Raw genomic sequence first — 18,749 nt, 5'->3', positions numbered from 1 at the left:
ATGCAAGACATAGACTCTAACTAATCAAAGTACTTGGGTTACTAATTTACTACCACTCAAATCAGATATCAAATTGGTTGACCTATAATACTATGCAAAATAGTTTTGTGTATAGTAAACATATTATGGAGACCAAAAGAAAGAATAAACTTAGATAGTCCTCTGCCTTCAAAACCTTATGTAACTTGTATAAAATAACCATACATAAAACCATTTCACAACATGATTAATCATTTATAACCTAGACGATATATAGTGCAAAAAGCTTAAGACTTAGTGTGGTTTTGTTCCAGCATATACTAATGTATATAAAAATAGCTATACATATACATCTACATATATTGATAGCGTAGCATATGTGTATATATAAACTTCATTCTATTCTCAATCAAATTAACATAATATTGTATAAATATAAAGTAGTTTTGGAAAAGGAAATTGAATTGGATTTGTCAAACTAGGGTTTATCATAGTTCTTTCATATTTTATAATAAGACAGCCAACTCAAAGATCTATACAGATTTGAAGCCAAATTACATTAGATTTGATCAAGCGAAGAATTTGTATAAACTAACTTCGAATAGAAACTCCACGACAAATATAAACAAGGAAAATATATAATAGTTATGAAAAGATAAACAAGGTATAGAAATTGTTACCCACACAAAGCAGGCTACTGACTCCACAGTCCTCCCTCCCTCACTCAATCGATCTCTCTCTCACTCTCAACAGAAACCACAGAAAAACAACTCTCTCTCTCTCTATCCTGGTCTCTTTCTCTCGAATTATTTTTCCCTTCGTCCGTTTGTTTTCCTCTTTCAAATGAATGAAAAGCACTCCTATTTATAGGAGGTTAAGAGACGGTTATAGCTATTCTCTTATTGGAAGGTGTAGCGGCAAGAGATAAGTTGAACCTATCTCCGTACTCCCATAATCTGCTACGGGTGTGTCTAAATAGGGAGGTGTTGTCAACAATAGCACTGACCTTGACCAGCCAATTATTTTAGACCAAAATAATTATAGTAAAGCTAAAATCAATAAATAAAATAAATATAAACAGGTAATTAGACAAGGTTAATATATAGTAAACAAATAAATAATTAAATAAATACAAGGAACCCAAATATTATAATTATAGATGGTCTTATAAATATATTTTCCAAATTACAGGTCTTCACAATTCTTCACAACATGATTATGGAAGATGAGCATGATTATGATGCCGTTAATGAATATGAGCCAGACATGATGAACAATTCCAGAACACAAATATATTGTGCTCATGATGCCATCGAAGAACTCGTGCAACACGAGCCATTAGAAAGGAATGGATGTTACAATGAAAGGCTCATTCAACGATATACTGCATTTCAAATGCCATATATGCACAATGTATGGCAAATTGACTTGATAGAGCACCAGTGGAAATTGAAACAAGTTCAAGATACTTAAGTTCATTTAGTGAGTTTTTTATTATTTGGTAGGTATGTTTATGTAATTTTATTTGGTGTGTTTTTTTTTTAGTTCATTTAGTGAGTTTTTTATTATTTGGTATGTTTATGTAATTTTATTTGGTGTGTTTATGTCATTTAAATAAAGATTCTCTTACTATAAATAAATTACCAAATTAAATAAATTTACTCTTACTTTAAATAAAGTACTATATTCAATAAATTGGAAACAACATAAAGTACTATATTCAATAAATAATAAATTACAACCCAAAGTGATTAGAAAATTATGGGCTTCTATTACAAACAAAGTGATTGAAAAATTATGGGGTCGTGAATTCATCATCATCACCTAACCAATTTGTGGTGCTAGGATGATCTTCTCTTGTTGTACTAGGATCATCTCCACTTGCTCTCGCTTCTCTTGCACGCCTCCTTCGCACCACGTCCGCTTTCCCTGACTTCCAAAAATATTTAGAATTTGGAGACTTCCCTTCTAAAGGTGTGTTCATAATGTCAAGATCTCGTTGAGCTATTCTTTCTTCTCTAACATGTTCCCTTTCTTGTCTAAGTAGCTCTCTTTCTCTCTCATTAGCTTGAAATTCTCTCTCAACAACAACATCTTTTGCCTCCTTTCTAGCCTTATTAGCCTCAAATTTAGCAATTTCCCGTGCCAAACTCAATTCACCTTGGCGAGCAAGTTCTTCCTTATACTTTGCATAATCATTCTTGGAAGCACTCCCTTTTCTCTTTGTAGCCTTCTTACCTTGAGGCCTAATTGGATAACCGGTCGACCCCGACGCTTGCTCAAGAGGGCGTTTCTGGCACTTCTTCTGCGTCATCTTCATCAACATGCGAGGAATGATCGGGCGTAGAGTGTAGAGGAGTGTTGTTCATGAAAACTTTGGGACCAACAGGCACAACTCTGAATTTAGGACAATCTTTAACAATATTCCAACATTCCCACCGGTTGAATGATTGCTTGTGGTTTTTGGATTTGGCAGTATACCAAGATTATGCTTGAAGTGTCTACATAATGCGGGAGAAGAAATAATTATAATGAAAGTAGCTAACAAATAAATAATACAAACAAATAATTATAATGTAAATTTGGGTATAGTACAAACAAATAAATAATATATTGCTACTTGATCTGCTAAATTTTCCCCACTTCGAAGATTACTACTAGTTTGTGCCAATGCGTCTCTCCACGTACTAAACGATTGGCTAAGTAGTTTCCAACGGCTGGACATCGATTCTTTGGCTCTTTTCCCACCAATTTTCTCAAGAAAACTGGTATAAATAAGACTTCACGTTTCTCGCAACTGCATCTCATTACCCGTAATCGAATCATGAGTAACTTCAACCAGCTAGTACACAATGCAACATCTTCAAAAAGCATCCAATTTGTACCTACATCAATAGTCAAATTGTTGGAAAAAAATTGGATTGAAATTTTGAGAGAAAGATAGGAATGTGGTTGAAAGTAGTTGAGAAAATATGAAACTGTGGTGTAAGGTAGAAGATAATGAGAAGGTATTTATAGAAAAGTAAAATCATTTTTTTTTCATATTTTTTTTCACCTAATTAATCTTTGCCGTTGGATTTAAAAAAATTTGAATTCCAACACTCCAGATTGTGCCACGTGGCACAACAGTAACATTTCATAATTTTAAACAATTTTTTCTTTTTTTTATTAATTTACAAAGCCTAAAAACGTGGACAGTTGATCTCAGATCCAACGGCTGAAATTAAATGAGGTTTTTAAATTTTTTTTACTGTTGGAAATCCAACGGTGCATAAAATATAGTCGTTGAAATCCAACGGACATGGGGAAGCCACGTGGCCTCCCCAACAGTAACATCGCAGAAAAGGCACTGCGGGCCCCAGCCCTGATTTTGTGTTGGACGACGAGCGCCCACGCGCGCTTGAAGAGAGGTCGCCTTCGGGCTCTCGGGCTAGCAATCCCTGTTGGGCCTATCACTCGGGCCTGGCCTGTCCCTTAGGCTGGCATACGCTGGACCTTATCCCCCAGCCTATTTGGCCTTGTTCCATCCCCAGTCCACCGGGTAATACACCACGGTGGAACTGCTCTAATGGCATGCTGCGGAGGAGGACCCATACAATTTCCATAATTCAGCAAAGTGCGGAAATCGGATCAACAGCCTGTAAAGATCCTTCTTCCTATGTAAACTGGGATGGAATTCACTTAACAGATGCTGCTTATCGCTACATTGCCAAGGGCTTGGTCCATGGCAATTTACCAAGACCATTTAGCTTATATATGATTAGTTACTTCCCTTTATCGTATAATTATTACCGGTTTGATAAATAAACAAGATATTTGAATTTGAGATGTCTTCTAAAAATTAAAGAAGGATTTGATCCATGGATATAGTCTTCTCAAGCCTATACACGATTAGTCGTAGCTTCGCCTTTATCGGTTATTATTATTTATTTTTTATTAATGGAACGGGAGACAATGGTTTTGAACTTGATCTCCTAACATAAAAACAAGAGCATATCCATGGCCATATTACCGCACACCTGTAGGCTTTACTCGTTCAGTGCATGTGCGCACTTCACCATGCTTATACGATTATTTACATCATTTTTATCATATGATCATTATTGTTTTAATGAACGAAAAATGGATGCGAGATTCAAACTTGAAATCCCTTTCAACATTAAAATATTCATACAAACAAAGTAAAATAAGCTTGATCCATTGCCGTTTACGACACCCCACTAGCTTATATAATGGTCAATTATTTAAACAATTACAATTGCTACATCGTCAGCATTTGATTTATTTGTCTATAACACGTTTAGCTAAACAAGTTTGTGGAGTATCACAATGAGCAGCTTCAGACAGAACTAAGTTGGATCTGAAGCCTTCATCCTCATGCCAACATCATTTACGCAGATTATTACAATGCTACGATGCACTTACATCATTCTCCAAAACAATTTGGTACTTCAAGTCCTCAATATTTCCATCCAAGTATTTTGCATATTTTTCTTTAAAAGATGAAGATTCAAGATTCTAATCGAATTGGTAATTAAAAACTCACAAACTGAAACTTCATGTGCATATAATTTAGTCCCTACTCACAGATAGCTGCCTTCTGAATAGCTTGTGGATTTTTGGTGTAATTCTATTTCTACCCAGAAGATTAGGCATATATTTGAAGGGTTAACAATGCCTATATATAGCTTCCATATGCTGAAGCGGGCCGACCCTGTTTACGATAAGAAAATTTGGGTTCGTTTTGATTGCAGGATTTATCGGGGGAACTCCGAAAGCGTGCTGTGGAGGAGGAGGGGCATACAATTACAACTCATCGATCGGGACAATGCGGTACTCCACAGGCAAGCGTTTTGATTGAAAACCCTGCAGAGTTTATCAATTGAGATGGCATCCACTTCACTGAAGCACGGCTAGCCAATGTGTTATTAAAAGGAAAATACGTCATTCCTCGCAGTAGTGTTGAAACTTTGACAAGGAAGGGAAGAAGAAAAAAAATACAAACTTTCCATTCATTTTATGATTGTTGGTGTTTTTTGTATCTCAGAAGCCGGTTCTATGTTTAGAGTCAGGCTTATTTTCAACTCCACAGACAAGCTCTTGCTGCACTCTTCGCCGGTTCTATGTTCAGAGTCGGGCTTATTTTCAACTCCACAGACAAGCTCTTGTTGCACTCTTTTATATTTCTGCGGTCTCTCTCTCATCTTCTATTCTACTAAAAGAAGAGGGCTTTAATTTTGTATTTTGACAAAATGACAATCATATTCCAATTTTTTATATTTTGCCCTCATTTTTTATACACAACATTTACATAAGGAGGGTAAAATAGTAATTTTGTATCAAAATATTTACATAAGATACAAATATACACTTATTAAGAAAAATTATCTCACCATCATTTTTTTATACAGATAAGTAAAATCATAATGTTTTTTTAATAGTTTGAATGAACCGAAGTGATTGCGCTTGAGGAGAACGTGGAAGAAGATAGACGATTGTTTACGTACTTCGTACACACAAAATATTTGCTCTATGCTAGTTTATATAATAAGAAAGCCCTTGGTTGAAGATATTTTCAACCACTCTTCTTTCACACTCCTCTTTTACTTCGAGGAGATTTAACTCCATCTTCCAACTAAAGCTGGCAAATGTGGCCTCTTACACACCAAGCATTTGTCTTGGTATTTATAATATTAAAATAATAATTTTTTTAATAAACGATATTATTTATATTAAAATAATTAAAATAATAACTTTAACATTTATATTTTAACAATTAGTAACTCGTATGTGAAATTTTTTTTCTTTGCGATGGAAATACGGATGGTACACAGTATGTTTTTATAGAAATTACGAAATTTTTTATTTTTTAAGTTATTAACTTTTTAACACACATATCTCACTATTTATATAGTAACACGCGACGTATTATCATGTGTATCGGTCACATTGAAAAATCTATCATGTTGTGTTTATATTTCAACAATTAGTTCCTTGTGTTTCACAATTGTAATATGTCAGTGTCAACTCTAAACCTGTGGTTATACTCATTCTAGCTATCAATGTCAACACAACTGGCAAAAAATTTCGGAGTTTTATTATGCCATGTGTTATTCATATATTCCTTTTTACTTTTTACATATTGTTTTAATTTTTGACCGTCAGACCAAATAAATTAAAAAAAAATCAAATAACAAAAATTAATAAGAAGTATGTAAGAAGTAAAAAGTGACGTGAATATCACACTTCTTTTTATTATTTCTTCCCCAAATTGTGGAGACACCATGCTTGTAGGTAGGTTCAACTCATGAGTGTACTTAACAATCCAAAAAGTACATGAGTGTACCTAACAATCCAAAAAGTAATTCGTCAATGAATATTTCATAAACTATTACAAATTTGACAGTTTGACTATTACAATTTAGCTTAAGAAGCAACTTGAGGGAGGGAGGGAAAAAAGTAGAGTAAATTGTAGAAATTGTTCTTTAATTTTAATCAAATTGGAGTAATGACCTCTTAACTAAAAATCCATTAACATTGATCCCTTAACTTATCAAAATGTGTAGCTATAGTCATTTTCATCAATTTCGTCAAAATTTTGTCAAAATAAGTTATGTTGGAATGATCATTTATACAATTAAGGTCTCTCAATTCATCAAAGTGTGTAATTATGGTCATTTTTGTCAACTACGTCAAAAAATTTGTCAAAACGAGTTATGTTTGAATGATCATTGCTACAATTGAGTTAAAGTTACCGGACTATTTCTCTAGTTGAATTAAAGTTGAGGGACCATAGCTGCACGTTTTGATGAGTTGAGAGACCAATGGTAATAAATTTTTAGTTGAGGGACCATTGTTCCAATTGAGTTAAAGTTAAAGGAATATAGCTACAATTTACTCAAAAAAGTAATTCGTCAATGAATAGCTCCTGCTCCTGCTCATCCTCCTCCTCGTGATGTCAGTGGTCACATTCATCCCTCATCATGCTCTAGGTTGCTACAGCTCAATCATCAGATTCGGCGATTCAGTTTCCGATACAGGCAACTTCTACAACAGCTCTCCTAACAAATCTTTCAACATTTTCTTCCCTCCTTATCGAGAGACCTACTTTCACCACCCGACCGGACGCTGCTCCGTAGTCATAGACTTCATTGGTAGCTAGCGACGCTAAGCCCTAAACCACTTTTCGAGGTGGTAGTTCCCGAACTGTTGAAATGTGTGGTCAATAAGCAAATAAAGGGATATCACTATATAGACTTCCTCACACAGACATGTAGTTTGAAGGCTCAATAAGCAAATAAAGGGGTATCAACATATAGCATTACTCTCGTAGACTTGTGGTTGGAAGGCATGCTGCAGCTGCCTCCTCACGTAGACCTACAGTTGCAAGCTGCAGTTTTTAGAGACTTGTTCGTTTCTGAAGTTCAACATGGTGACAGTATATTCGTGTTACACGTGGTAGCAGCACTGATTGCATGCCTTAATCATTTTTTTTAAATAAAGATTAGTTGTGGGATATGCTTTACATCGAAATTTCACGATTCGAACCATTATTTTGTAAGTCTCGATTCATAAATTATTCTTACAAAAATTAAATTCAATCCAAAATCATTTGTCTACTTAATTATCATGATGAAATTTCATTGTTTCTTATACAATAAAGTTTTTGTCAAAATTTTTTTAAGTCAATTAAATGTTTCAACTATTTCTGATTTGGTTAATATTTTATAAGGATAATCTATGAGATGTAATTTGAAAAATAGATGATTTGAATCATTGAGGTACCGTTTGGTACGCAGACGGGACGGAACGGAACAGGATGGGACGGGACGGGACGAAACAGGACGGAACAGATGAAGTAAATATTGAAAAAGATAAGGAGAAATTTTGTCATAAAATGTTATAAATTTGTGTTCCACGGATGTGGAACGGGTTGTTCCAGGGGAAAGATGTGGAACAAAAAATCAGCCAAATTTCGTCCTATGGGACAACCCGTTCCACAGTTTTTAGGCGCACCAAAAGTGGGACGGAACAGCTCGTCCCGTTCCATCCCGTCCCGTCTCACGTACCAAACTGTACCTGAAGTTCAATGTGGTATGGGTCCCACAACTAATCCCAATTAATTAAAAAAAAATTCATTCCCTTAAAGATCTTCTATATATCTATATCTATATATAAGTCAAGCTGCGTGTGAGTAAGTGAGAGTGAGAGAGAGAGACATGGCTTGGTATTATCGGGCAAGTTTGACCATGCACGTCCTCCTTCTCCTAACAGTAGTGATCATCCCGTACGCGAATTGTGGCTACACATCTATCATTGGGTTTGGGGATTCACTTGCTGATACTGGCAACGAATACATCTATGCCCTTGACCACCATAAGGGTCCGTACCACTTCCTCTTCCCTCCAAATGGGGAGACCTACTTTCATCACCCCACCGGGCGCTGCTGCGACGGTCGTTTAATGATAGACCTCATTGGTATGTGCAGTGCATCCACTTATCTATCTTACCATAAGAAAAACAGATCTGCTTTTTTTCTTTCTCAGATTCTCTTTGGCTTTACCTTTTGCAGCTGAATCTATGGGGCTTCCACTAGTACGACCTTATCTTGAAATCCTGAACGTCAATGAAACGGTGCGCAACCTTGACGAGGGTGTGAATTTTGCAGTTGTTGGAGCCACTGCACTTGACACTGACTTTCTTGACCCAATGGGACGTTATGATATATTTACAAACTTCTCTCTAAGAATTCAAGTGGACTGGTTCAAGGGAATGCTATCACCTTTATGCAATACATCCTCAGGTCAATTGCCAAGACTTTTCTTTTGGGTTATGTTGTTTATATACTCGTCCACACAAAATAGTAAGGTACACTTATATTCTGTGTCTAAATATGTTTCTATAAATGAGTCTAAATATATACTTTTTTAATCATGTAGATTTAGGTGCCTCATTTCCCTTATATGTACACTAAGGGTGCGTTTGGTACGTGGGACGGGACGGGACGGAACGGGACGAGGCGTTCCGTCCCGCGTTTGGTGCGCCAAAAATGGGTGGAACGGGCTGTTCCACGGGACAAATTTTGAGTGTTTTTGCGTTCCACCTCCCCCCCTGGAACGGGTTTGTTCCACGTTTGTGGAACGCAATGTTTTACCATTTTAAGACAAATATACCCCATGTCTTTTTCAAAAATTACACCTTCGTTCCGTCCCGTCCCGTCCCGTTCCGTTCCGTTCCGTCTGCGTACCAAACGCACCCTAAAGGATCTTTTTTTTTTTGTTATAGAACTTTGATTATAACTTTTTATCTATATTATCTATAACAAAACTCTCTGTCTTAACTAAAGGATGGTAAAAACATGATTTTTTTCCTCTATTCCCAATTCAATAAAAATATCATAAAAAAAAAGTAAACAAATTGCTCTTGCACACAATGTGTGTGGACTTAGGCTAGTTTTTATTACATAATTCACCGGTATTAGTTTTGAAAGCAACATATATATGTGGTACATTGATATTGATGGAATATTGATAGTAACGTCTGATAATATTGACCATCTCTCTAAGTTTTAGTTTCTCGCACATTTCTTATTTTTTTTATCCATCGAATTAAATAAATTAAACAAAATATGAACATGATTAAGTATGAATGTATAAAAAAAATTAAAAAAGATGTGTATTTATCATTTTCCGTTTCATTAAACAGTTAGCGGGGACTCAACCATTAAAGTGCAATTGTGCAAATAAGAAGCTGGCTATCATTCATTCCCCTCCATCTAAATTCCATTTCATTTCTTTTGTTTTTACTTTTGAAAGCGTTTCTGGTCCCCATTGCTTTTGTGATTGACTACAATTTCCGGACATGAATCCTCTCCCGATCCAATTGTCCTAATTTTAGGGATTCATCAATCCCGACCGTTGAAATTTGATCCAACGACTACAAATAGGAGCCCATTTTAAAAGTTATAATAACTTTAACTGTTAGATCAAATTTCAACGGTCCGGATTGATGGATCCTAAGATTAGGACAATTGGATCCGGAGAGGATCCATGTCCACAATTTCCAATGCCACAGAAGTAACAACTTCTATAAACGAACTTTTCTTTTGTTTTCTTTTATGATAAACAACTGCAATGTCAACTTTTTTTTTTCCTGTTCTTTTCGGTAAAGAACTTCAATAATTGAACTTGGTGACCTGAATCTGAAGGTTTCATCTTGGATATGATGTACTTATGTTTTTTACCTTTAATTTACAGACTGCAGGAATCTCCTTTCAAGTTCTCTTATTGTTATGGGACCGATTGCAGGCAACGATTACAACTGTCCGTTTTTCGCAGGAGAGAGTTTGGAAATTGTTAAAACATATGTTCCGTTCGTGATAGAAGCAATGGCTTCAGCCATCAATGTACGAGTTGGAATATCATATATATCTGCTTTTAGTTATGCATCCTTCTTACAATATTGGCTATGAAATGTGGGATTTTCAATAGCACATATTTTTTTTAAACACAAAAATCAAAATTTAAAGGTTTAAATGCCCGAAATATTTTTGTTTCACTGGAGCTCTAGGAATTTTTTTTTTAAGAAACGTAGGCTTTTGGTTGTTTTACATTTTTATTTCTGCAGGAGTTGATTCAGCATGGGGCATCGACACTTTTGGTACCAGGCAACGCTCCAATTGGTTGCATTCCTTGTTATCTTACCTTATATGAGGGTTCAGATGAGAGTGAATATGACCCTTTAACTGGCTGTCTTACCTGGTTAAACAAGTTTTCTGAGTATCACAATGAGCTACTTAAGACAAAGCTAAGTCAGATTCGAAGCCTTCATCCTCATGTCAACATCATTTATGGAGATCTTTACAATGCTGAGCTACAATTGTATCAGTCTCCAGAACATTTTGGTACTGCAACTCTCTAGCACTCGTTTGCTACAGTTTTTTTAATATTAAAAAAATTGAAAACTGAAAACGTAATGCATGATTATCAAACGGTCTTAAATGTTTTAAAGTATTTTACAATTATTGTTAAGATACATGATTATTTGAAGTGTTTCAAATGTTGATCCTCTCGGTGATCAAATCATCGGATTCATCTCATTGCAGGATTTACCGAGAATACTTCCAGAGCATGCTGTGGAGGAGGAGGGACGTACAATTTCAACTTATCAGCACTATGTGGTCTTCCAGGATCACGTGCTTGTGCAAACCCTGCAAAGTCTATCAACTGGGACGGTCGGCACACTACTGAAGCAGCAAACCAGTGGATTGCCAAGGCCTTATTAGATGGAATTTACACCATTCCCCACATTAGTACCTCCTCTGTTTCACAACAGTGATTTGGCCTACAGATTTATTTTGCCATTCATATCACACAAGAAATTATCTTGTTCCATTTGGTGATGTCACTTGGTAGACTTACATCCCATCAATAATTATTTTAAGGGTTATTTAGATATAGGCCCTTGAAACTCTTATTTTTAAAATAAAAACCCACTTAAATTTAAACATTCAAATAAAACCCAAATTTCAAATAGTCTACCATGTAGACAAATATATGACCAACTATTACAATACATTTACAACTTATGCCACAAAATCCTAATTTGGTCAATAAATGTTATTACTCATCCTAATTATGATGAGCAATTAAATCCATATGGATATTTTACCTTTTTTGTATCATAAATATTAGCAACATATATAAATTAATTTACCAAATTAAAAAAGAAAAGACATATCTTGTATGGAAAAACTAATATTGTTTGAATCATGTAATTACCTACATACAAATTAATTTACCTACTTATAAAATATTATACTAATTTACCTGCATTTTGAATCATGTAATTACCTACATACAAATATTATACTAATTTACCTACATTTAAATTAATTTACCTACTTATAAAATATTATACTAATTTACCTACATTTAAATTAATTTACCTATTCCAAAAAAAATAATAATGATATTAGATAATGTTCGAATGTTGTGGGTTTGTGCTTGTAGGCAATTAAATCAAGTAGGTAAATTAGACCATTTTGGAAGTAAATTAGACCCTTTAAATTTTGGTTTGATGGAATAGGTAAATTAGACTATTTTGTAGGTAAAAATTGCACTGAACATATCGCTTTTGTTTTGTGTATTAGGGATTGGAGTATTAGCCGAAGCTATTTTGGGTTTATTCTTGTGTTGGTAGGTAAATTAACTTATATATTTAATGCACAAAATTATGAAATTAGTATTATTATTTTTCAATTGGCACGTTATAACAATTTGAAAGTCAATACATTGAATATACAATGAATGGCATGAATTATTTTGTAAAATATATAAAATTAATTAAATGGATAAAACAAGTAACTTATCCAAAAACCCCATCCAAGTATTAATAGGGGTAGTTTAGGCATTCAAAAAATACACAATTTAAAAAGTCAAACTTAATTAAAGAATTTGTTTAGTTGGAGGCTAGTCAATGGGCTTTATTCAAAAAAAAACAAAAACAAAAAGAGATGGGTTTTAGTAGAGGAAAAATATAGTTTCAAGGGCTAATAACAAATTTTCAGTTATTTTGGGTTAAGGGGCTTATACTTCAAGTAATTAAGCGCGTTTAGCTTTGCAACGGTGGTAATGTTATGATCAAATCCCCCTCCACACATGTCACTTGTATCATGTAAAAAAAACCATTCATTAAGGGTAATGCTAATGTTAGGGAGACTAAATTTGTAGATTAATGTTGTAAAGACATGGGAGTTGATGATTGAGTTAATATTAGTTAAGTGTTATTAACGTCCTTATTTCTTCTTAGTATCACATAATTTAATTTATAAATTTAGTCTACTTAGCATTGCTCTTTCATTAATTTGATCGGGTGAATTATTAGAGGGATTTGGATCCCATCCGGATCCAAATTGTGGGGATCCTAGGTACCGTTTGGTACATAGACGGGACGGAGGTTCTGTGTTATGTTTGGTACGCGCAGGACGGAAAGGGACAATTGTTCCGTTCTGCGTTTGGTAAGCGCATGACGGCACAAAACCAAAAGATTAAATGATTAACTTACTCATGTTCCGTCTGTTGTTTATACAATGTTTCTGCATAGGACGGGATGAGACAAATTTTTTTTTGGAACTTGTTCATATTTGAACACATATATGCTTATCTATGATATATTTTTTACACTAACACTACTGGCAGATATGGACTTTCCTGTGTTCATATATTCGTACCGTGTGTAAGTCGAGAAAATTGAAAATATGAAATAGCAAGGGTGCATCTTTTCTTCTCTGCAGCCATTTCTAGCGCTTCTTTGTAGCTGCCCTGATATTTCCCTGATAACGTAGGAAAAGCATAAGCATGCATTGGTCCTCATTCTTAATCAAAACAATAAGTATGAGTAAGATTGTATATATATTATATAACATTCAAACAATTTGTATAGTATAAGTTGAGCTGTGAGAGGATTGGATGTCTATGGTCATGGTTGTCATGTAATGTTGAAAAATATACAAGTTTAATGATCATGCTTGTCGTAAATGTTTTAGGTTTAAACATTTAGAACTTAACCAAAGAAAATGAAATATATATCTAGAACTTAAACATGAAATATCCAAAATTAAACATTCGTCCTGATTTAAAAAAAAAAAAAAAAAGATAATGTCTTGCTAAAGCAATAATGAAAGCACTAAACGTTGATATAGTTCATCATACTAAACCCCCCAAATGCTAAATTTGACTTGTGTGAGTCATCCAAGTACACCAAATACGTATCAGATTGGTATCTTTCACTAACTTCATTGAAATTCTTAGCATCTGATCGTATGAGAGACCAATGGCCTGAAGCTCAGAAGGTAACCTGGCTTTCGCTTCTTAGAAAGTAAAATTTTCACCTAACTTCTTCATTTCAGTAACTGCTTTATCCCAACTTTCACTGATAACAGCTACAATATTTGCATTAGCATCATTCCTATTCCTCTTCCTCTTCCTAATAGGTTGAGATGCACTAGATGTAGCAACATAAGGAGATGGGGTAGGTGAAGTCGGAGGCATTTCGGAGGTCTCACAAAATTAATAAAAGAGTGACACAAAGAGGGACAATGGAGGTTACATATGTGAAATAGAGTCGAACACTAAATTCATCATTAGAACAATATGATTCACTAGAAACTTCATCATCTACCAGTTCATTGAGCATAGAAAATATGTACAGTTACCCGTGAAATGCTCTGAAGAAAGAATTGTCTATCAAAATCTTAGAAAAAGAAGATTAGAAAATTAGTCTTGCCTCTGAAGCTTCAAGGATGAACATCGTAGTACTAGATAAAATGCTTTTCCATTTAGGGGACAAAACTAAGATTTCATGACAAACTTCCTGGTATCAAGCAGGAGGACAGTGACTACAATTTCAAAAGAATTTTTCAGATCCAGATTTTTTATATAATTTACATAAACTAAAGTCCATGGCTTTTAATCTTTCAATTACAGTTTGAGTAGAAATGTCACTAATATGAAAAGGACAAATTAATGCATCTGCTATAAAATGCATTATCCTAAAACAATACAATTTAGATCATTTTACATATCATCTCAATGTAAGAGAAACAATCTAATTTAACTTTCCACATCAGGATTAATGTATACATATTTATCCGCACTTCTTTTCATATATAATCTCTGTAAAATTCAATTTGAAAGTCATTCGTAAGAGTCAGACTAAGAACGTTTAACATATATGCATAACATAAAAACTGAAACTGTATTTAAACCAGGAGAAATCATACTTGTTAAAGACTTAATTCCAACAAGGAAAAGATACATGAAGTACTTTTTGAAAAAAAAATACATTTAATATTCGTAATGAGAGGATAAAAAATAATTAACTAATTATACTATACTACTACAAAAATGTTCTTCAGAAAGCAGTATTTCTTTTGTGTTCCAACTTCGAAGCGTAATGTATTATCTCAAACATCTATTCCAAATGTTAAATATACCTCTTAAGAGCACCAGCAGAAATTAAAACTACAAACAAAAATTCTTTAAAGCCCTCCTTAATTGCTCCATAATTATGTTAAAAAACAACGCTCCATGGAAAAGGTCGATAGAGATTTATTACCACAAGATTTGTATCATGAATTTCCAAATATGCAAAGAAGCACACAAATGCCCAGGGTGTCACAATTAACATGGAATATGGATACGAAAATGTCAAGAAATCCTACTAAAATACAATTCTGCAAAATCTTACAAAAATACAGAACCTAGATTTAACATACTAAAAGAAGTTCCCGAAGGTCCTTGCACTCTACACCCAATTCAGCAATGCTGAGAATTAGTTACTATATAACCATCCAACTGACACTATACAGGAATCTGACCCCCCCCCCCCCCCTCCCCCTTCCAAAAAAAAGGAAAACTGAAAATCAAACCACAAGCAGACCACTTATCAAATACAATTCCCAAGCACAAGTTAAACCAGTGAAACCAAGAAAACTAACTTATTTTCTCAGAATCATCCTATTTTCCATAGAAAAATCAAGAAAACGAAAAAGTAAAACCCAAACAAAAAAGCAAAATCAAAGATCTACAAAGAGCAAAATTAAACCTGGAACCTGGAGATGCAGAGCTTTGAGTTCCACTCCGTGGGGAAGAGAGAAGAGAGGCTACGGGAGAGGATGAGGAGGAAGGTTGCGAGAGACCAAGGGGAAAAAAAGGCAGCAGTAGAGAAGATGGAAAGAAGATGATATAATTTTAGGGTTGTTTTATGATTTAGATGGTGTAAATATTGAAAAAGATAAGGGGCATTTTTGTTTTAAAATTTTATAATTTTGTGCTCCACAGGGTGGAATGAGTCGTTCCAGGGGAAGGTGGAACGGAAATTTAACCAAAATTCGTTCTGTGGGACAGCGCATCCCACTGTCTTTAGTGCACCAAACGTGGGACGATGACGTTCCATCGCATTCCACGTACCAAATGATACCTTAGAGATTCTCACATTTTAGCCATTTATCGTGTATCGTGCGGTCAGAAATTATTTGACTTTTTTTATTTAAAAATTAAACAGAAATAGTATCTGACAAAAACTGATCGCACGATATACGATAAACGGTTAAGATGTGAAAAATCCCTAAAACCCCTACAAAGTGAATCCATAGAAACCTCTTCCTTATTAGAGCCTCCATGTTCCAATTGAAGCCATCATATCCCAAATTAAACCTTGCTTGTTTTGCTTTTTTTTTTTTTTTTTCAGCTCTAGCCCCTTTCTAGCTAATGAAGTGTCTATTGACAACAACGAAAAAAAAGAAGCCTCCAAGCACTAAAATAAACTTTCATTTCCCAAATACATACACGTTTTTATTCTTTGTCAACCAAATATAAGTTTCAAAGATTGAATTAGAGACTCCACGTCCCAATTTGGTGTACACCCTAGTTAGTAAATTAGTGTATGATACGCATATTATACGTACTTATTTTTAAAAAATAGTTTTATTAGTTTCTTATGGTTCTGTATAATTCGTTAACTTACATGCTTTTTGAAATTGTACTATATATACCCAAATTGGATGGTATATATACACGTATGTACTTTTTATGTGGATAAATATCAACAATAAATGATAAATTTATATACGCTAATATATAATAAATGCGAACAAATAGTTTAACAGAGTATGAACAAAACAAAATAATATTAAACAGACAAATCAAAGATCGAGGCTTGCGTACCGCAATGTTCTTAAAACAGAAATTTCATCCCTACGCAATGCTTGTAGTTCTACGGACATCTGCTTCACTAGGATTCAACGATCAAGTCAGAATTCCAGCACTGGAAAACTTGACTTCTGGCGAATTTCTTTGCGGTTCTCTCAGTAAGAATGTTTGGGATTGTAGAAGAAGAATTCTCATTTTCTGTGTTCTAAATGCCATACAGATGAATGTATATATAGTAGATGTATGCATGTTTGCAACATGTATGAGAATGAAATGCGTCTGTTGGGAGAAATTTTCTCATATGGGTGCTTTGCTCTTTGTGTTCTTTCATCAGACTTCATCTAAAAAGATGAGTCTGTTAGTAAAAAATAATTAATTAATTAATTAAATTTGAAATTAATTAAAGAATTTAATTATTAGAGCCTGAGTTCAAGAGCCCCAATTCCTAAGGCTCATCTTTTGATAATTAATTATATATCAATACTAAGGGAAGTGTTATTGGCACTTCAAAAGCCTCATTCTACATTCCTCAAAAGTGTATTTTTCTTTCCAAATATAGAAAGTTTGGAGTGTGGAATGAGATTTTTGGAGTGCCAATTACAATTCCCAATACTAATTATCAATTAATTAGTACACCGCAAAGCCCAACTCCAAGGTTGAGCCCAATTTTATTCTCTATGGTCTATCACTCAAATCACTTTCTATAAGGGACGAAACCTTATAAAGTGAGGAAACCATTTGGTAGTGATCAATGTGGGATAATGAAACTTATACTCAAAATTTCCAACAAACTTTACTAACTCTGATATATAGAGGGTTCAACTTAGTTCATGGAGGCTTTAGTGTTGGATGTATGATTTGAAAATCAGAGTGTGAAGAACAAACGGGGAATAACAAACCAAAATTGAAGAAATCAACTACAAACATTTCAATAATTTTATTAGCTGAAAAGAAATATTACCATGACAACTACAAATTAAAAGACAGCATTGTGACTAATTTGTTATGAACCGAGTTACAGAACACCATATCAATATAGAACTAGCCCTAATCTCTAAGGTCATCTCTAACCGAAGGGTCCAGATGGCCGAAAATAGCTCGAAAATCGTTTCCAACTGAGGGCTAGGCCATAGGGCTTGTGGGCCCCACGAAATCTGAAAGGGCCAAAGGGCTAGAGGGTTGGCCCAATCTAGCCAGCCCCAGGCTGGGCCAGAAATTCTTGCATTCCTGTCGGATATAATCGACAGGAATTCTAGGCCAAAGTTCAAATGCAATTGCTAGTTGACGTCAGCTAGCCGTTTTTTTTTTTTTACAATTTTATTTATTTTTACACAATTTTTTTCTTTTAACTTCTATTTTACAAAATTTGTTTTATATTTTTTCTAAATTATATTTTTTTCCTATAACTTCTATTTTACAAAATTTGAATTTAATTTAAGTTGTTGTTTTTAAATAATAAATTATGTTGTAGTTTTTTGCAGTACTTAGCCGTTGGATTTAAATTTGAATTTAAGTTGTAGTTTTTAAATAATAAATTATGTTTGGCCCTATGATCCTCGGTTGGAGACGGTTTTTTGTAATAGGGCTAAAATGAGCTTTATGGCCCTTTGACCTTCAGTTGGAGATGGAGGCAAATATGACAATGTACTGTTCATTAAAATATTAATATCTTGGAAGACCAGAGGGCTAAAACGAGTCATTTGGCCAACCTTCAGTTGGAGATTGCCTAATAGCTAGGCAAGGAAATGAAACTAGGCGCAAATCATAAACTCACAAGACAATCCAAACAATAAAATAACTTTTTGTTTTTGTTTTTTTTGGAAACAACAATAAAATAAGCTTAAATTCTTTTCAATGCTATGCAGTTTAGAGTAATCTTAGTATACCACATTTGAATATCAATGGTGTTGAAGCCATTTTTGTTTTAGTGTCCGTTGTACCCGTAATGAGGACACTTGTGCTCCTGCTCATAACTCACAGGACCGCCGCTATAAATGGCATACACACTTCAGCCAAATATCTAGTTGAATATACTTGTACAAGATTTAAAGCTCCAAC

At 34.3% G+C, this 18,749-nt stretch overlaps 1 protein-coding gene, 1 long non-coding RNA gene and 1 pseudogene across 2 annotated transcripts; 2 read left to right on the top strand and 1 right to left on the bottom strand.

Annotated features, from left to right (window-relative positions):
* Window positions 1-3,280: 3,280 nt before the first annotated feature.
* LOC126584546 (GDSL esterase/lipase At1g31550-like) lies at window positions 3,281-4,969 on the top strand (annotated as a pseudogene).
* Window positions 4,970-8,171: 3,202 nt separating this feature from the next.
* LOC126587254 (GDSL esterase/lipase At1g28600-like) lies at window positions 8,172-11,498 on the top strand. The gene is made up of 5 exons (XM_050252292.1): window positions 8,172-8,457; window positions 8,552-8,782; window positions 10,236-10,384; window positions 10,606-10,882; window positions 11,084-11,498. The coding sequence occupies exons 1-5, from the start codon at window positions 8,199-8,201 to the stop codon at window positions 11,314-11,316; spliced, it is 1,149 nt and encodes a 382-aa protein (XP_050108249.1). The 5' UTR covers window positions 8,172-8,198; the 3' UTR covers window positions 11,317-11,498.
* Window positions 11,499-13,027: 1,529 nt separating this feature from the next.
* Window positions 13,028-15,742, bottom strand: LOC126587260 (uncharacterized). The gene is made up of 2 exons (XR_007611014.1): window positions 15,586-15,742; window positions 13,028-13,312 (listed from the first exon to the last, which is right to left on the bottom strand). It is a non-coding gene; the product is annotated as an uncharacterized LOC126587260 (long non-coding RNA).
* Window positions 15,743-18,749: the final 3,007 nt, after the last annotated feature.

This window comes from Malus sylvestris, chromosome 10 (genome assembly GCF_916048215.2).
Source record: "Malus sylvestris chromosome 10, drMalSylv7.2, whole genome shotgun sequence".
Taxonomy (NCBI): domain Eukaryota; kingdom Viridiplantae; phylum Streptophyta; class Magnoliopsida; order Rosales; family Rosaceae; genus Malus; species Malus sylvestris.
This window is presented reverse-complemented; position numbering and strand designations above follow the sequence as displayed.

Coding starts and splice junctions, on each gene's coding strand:
- LOC126587254 (XM_050252292.1), top strand. CDS start 8,199: ATGGCTTGGTATTATCGGGCAAGTTTGACCATGCACGTCCTCCTTCTC. Junction 10,385..10,605: donor CAATGGCTTCAGCCATCAAT/GTACGAGTTGGA, acceptor TTATTTCTGCAG/GAGTTGATTCAGCATGGGGC. Junction 10,883..11,083: donor TCAGTCTCCAGAACATTTTG/GTACTGCAACTC, acceptor ATCTCATTGCAG/GATTTACCGAGAATACTTCC.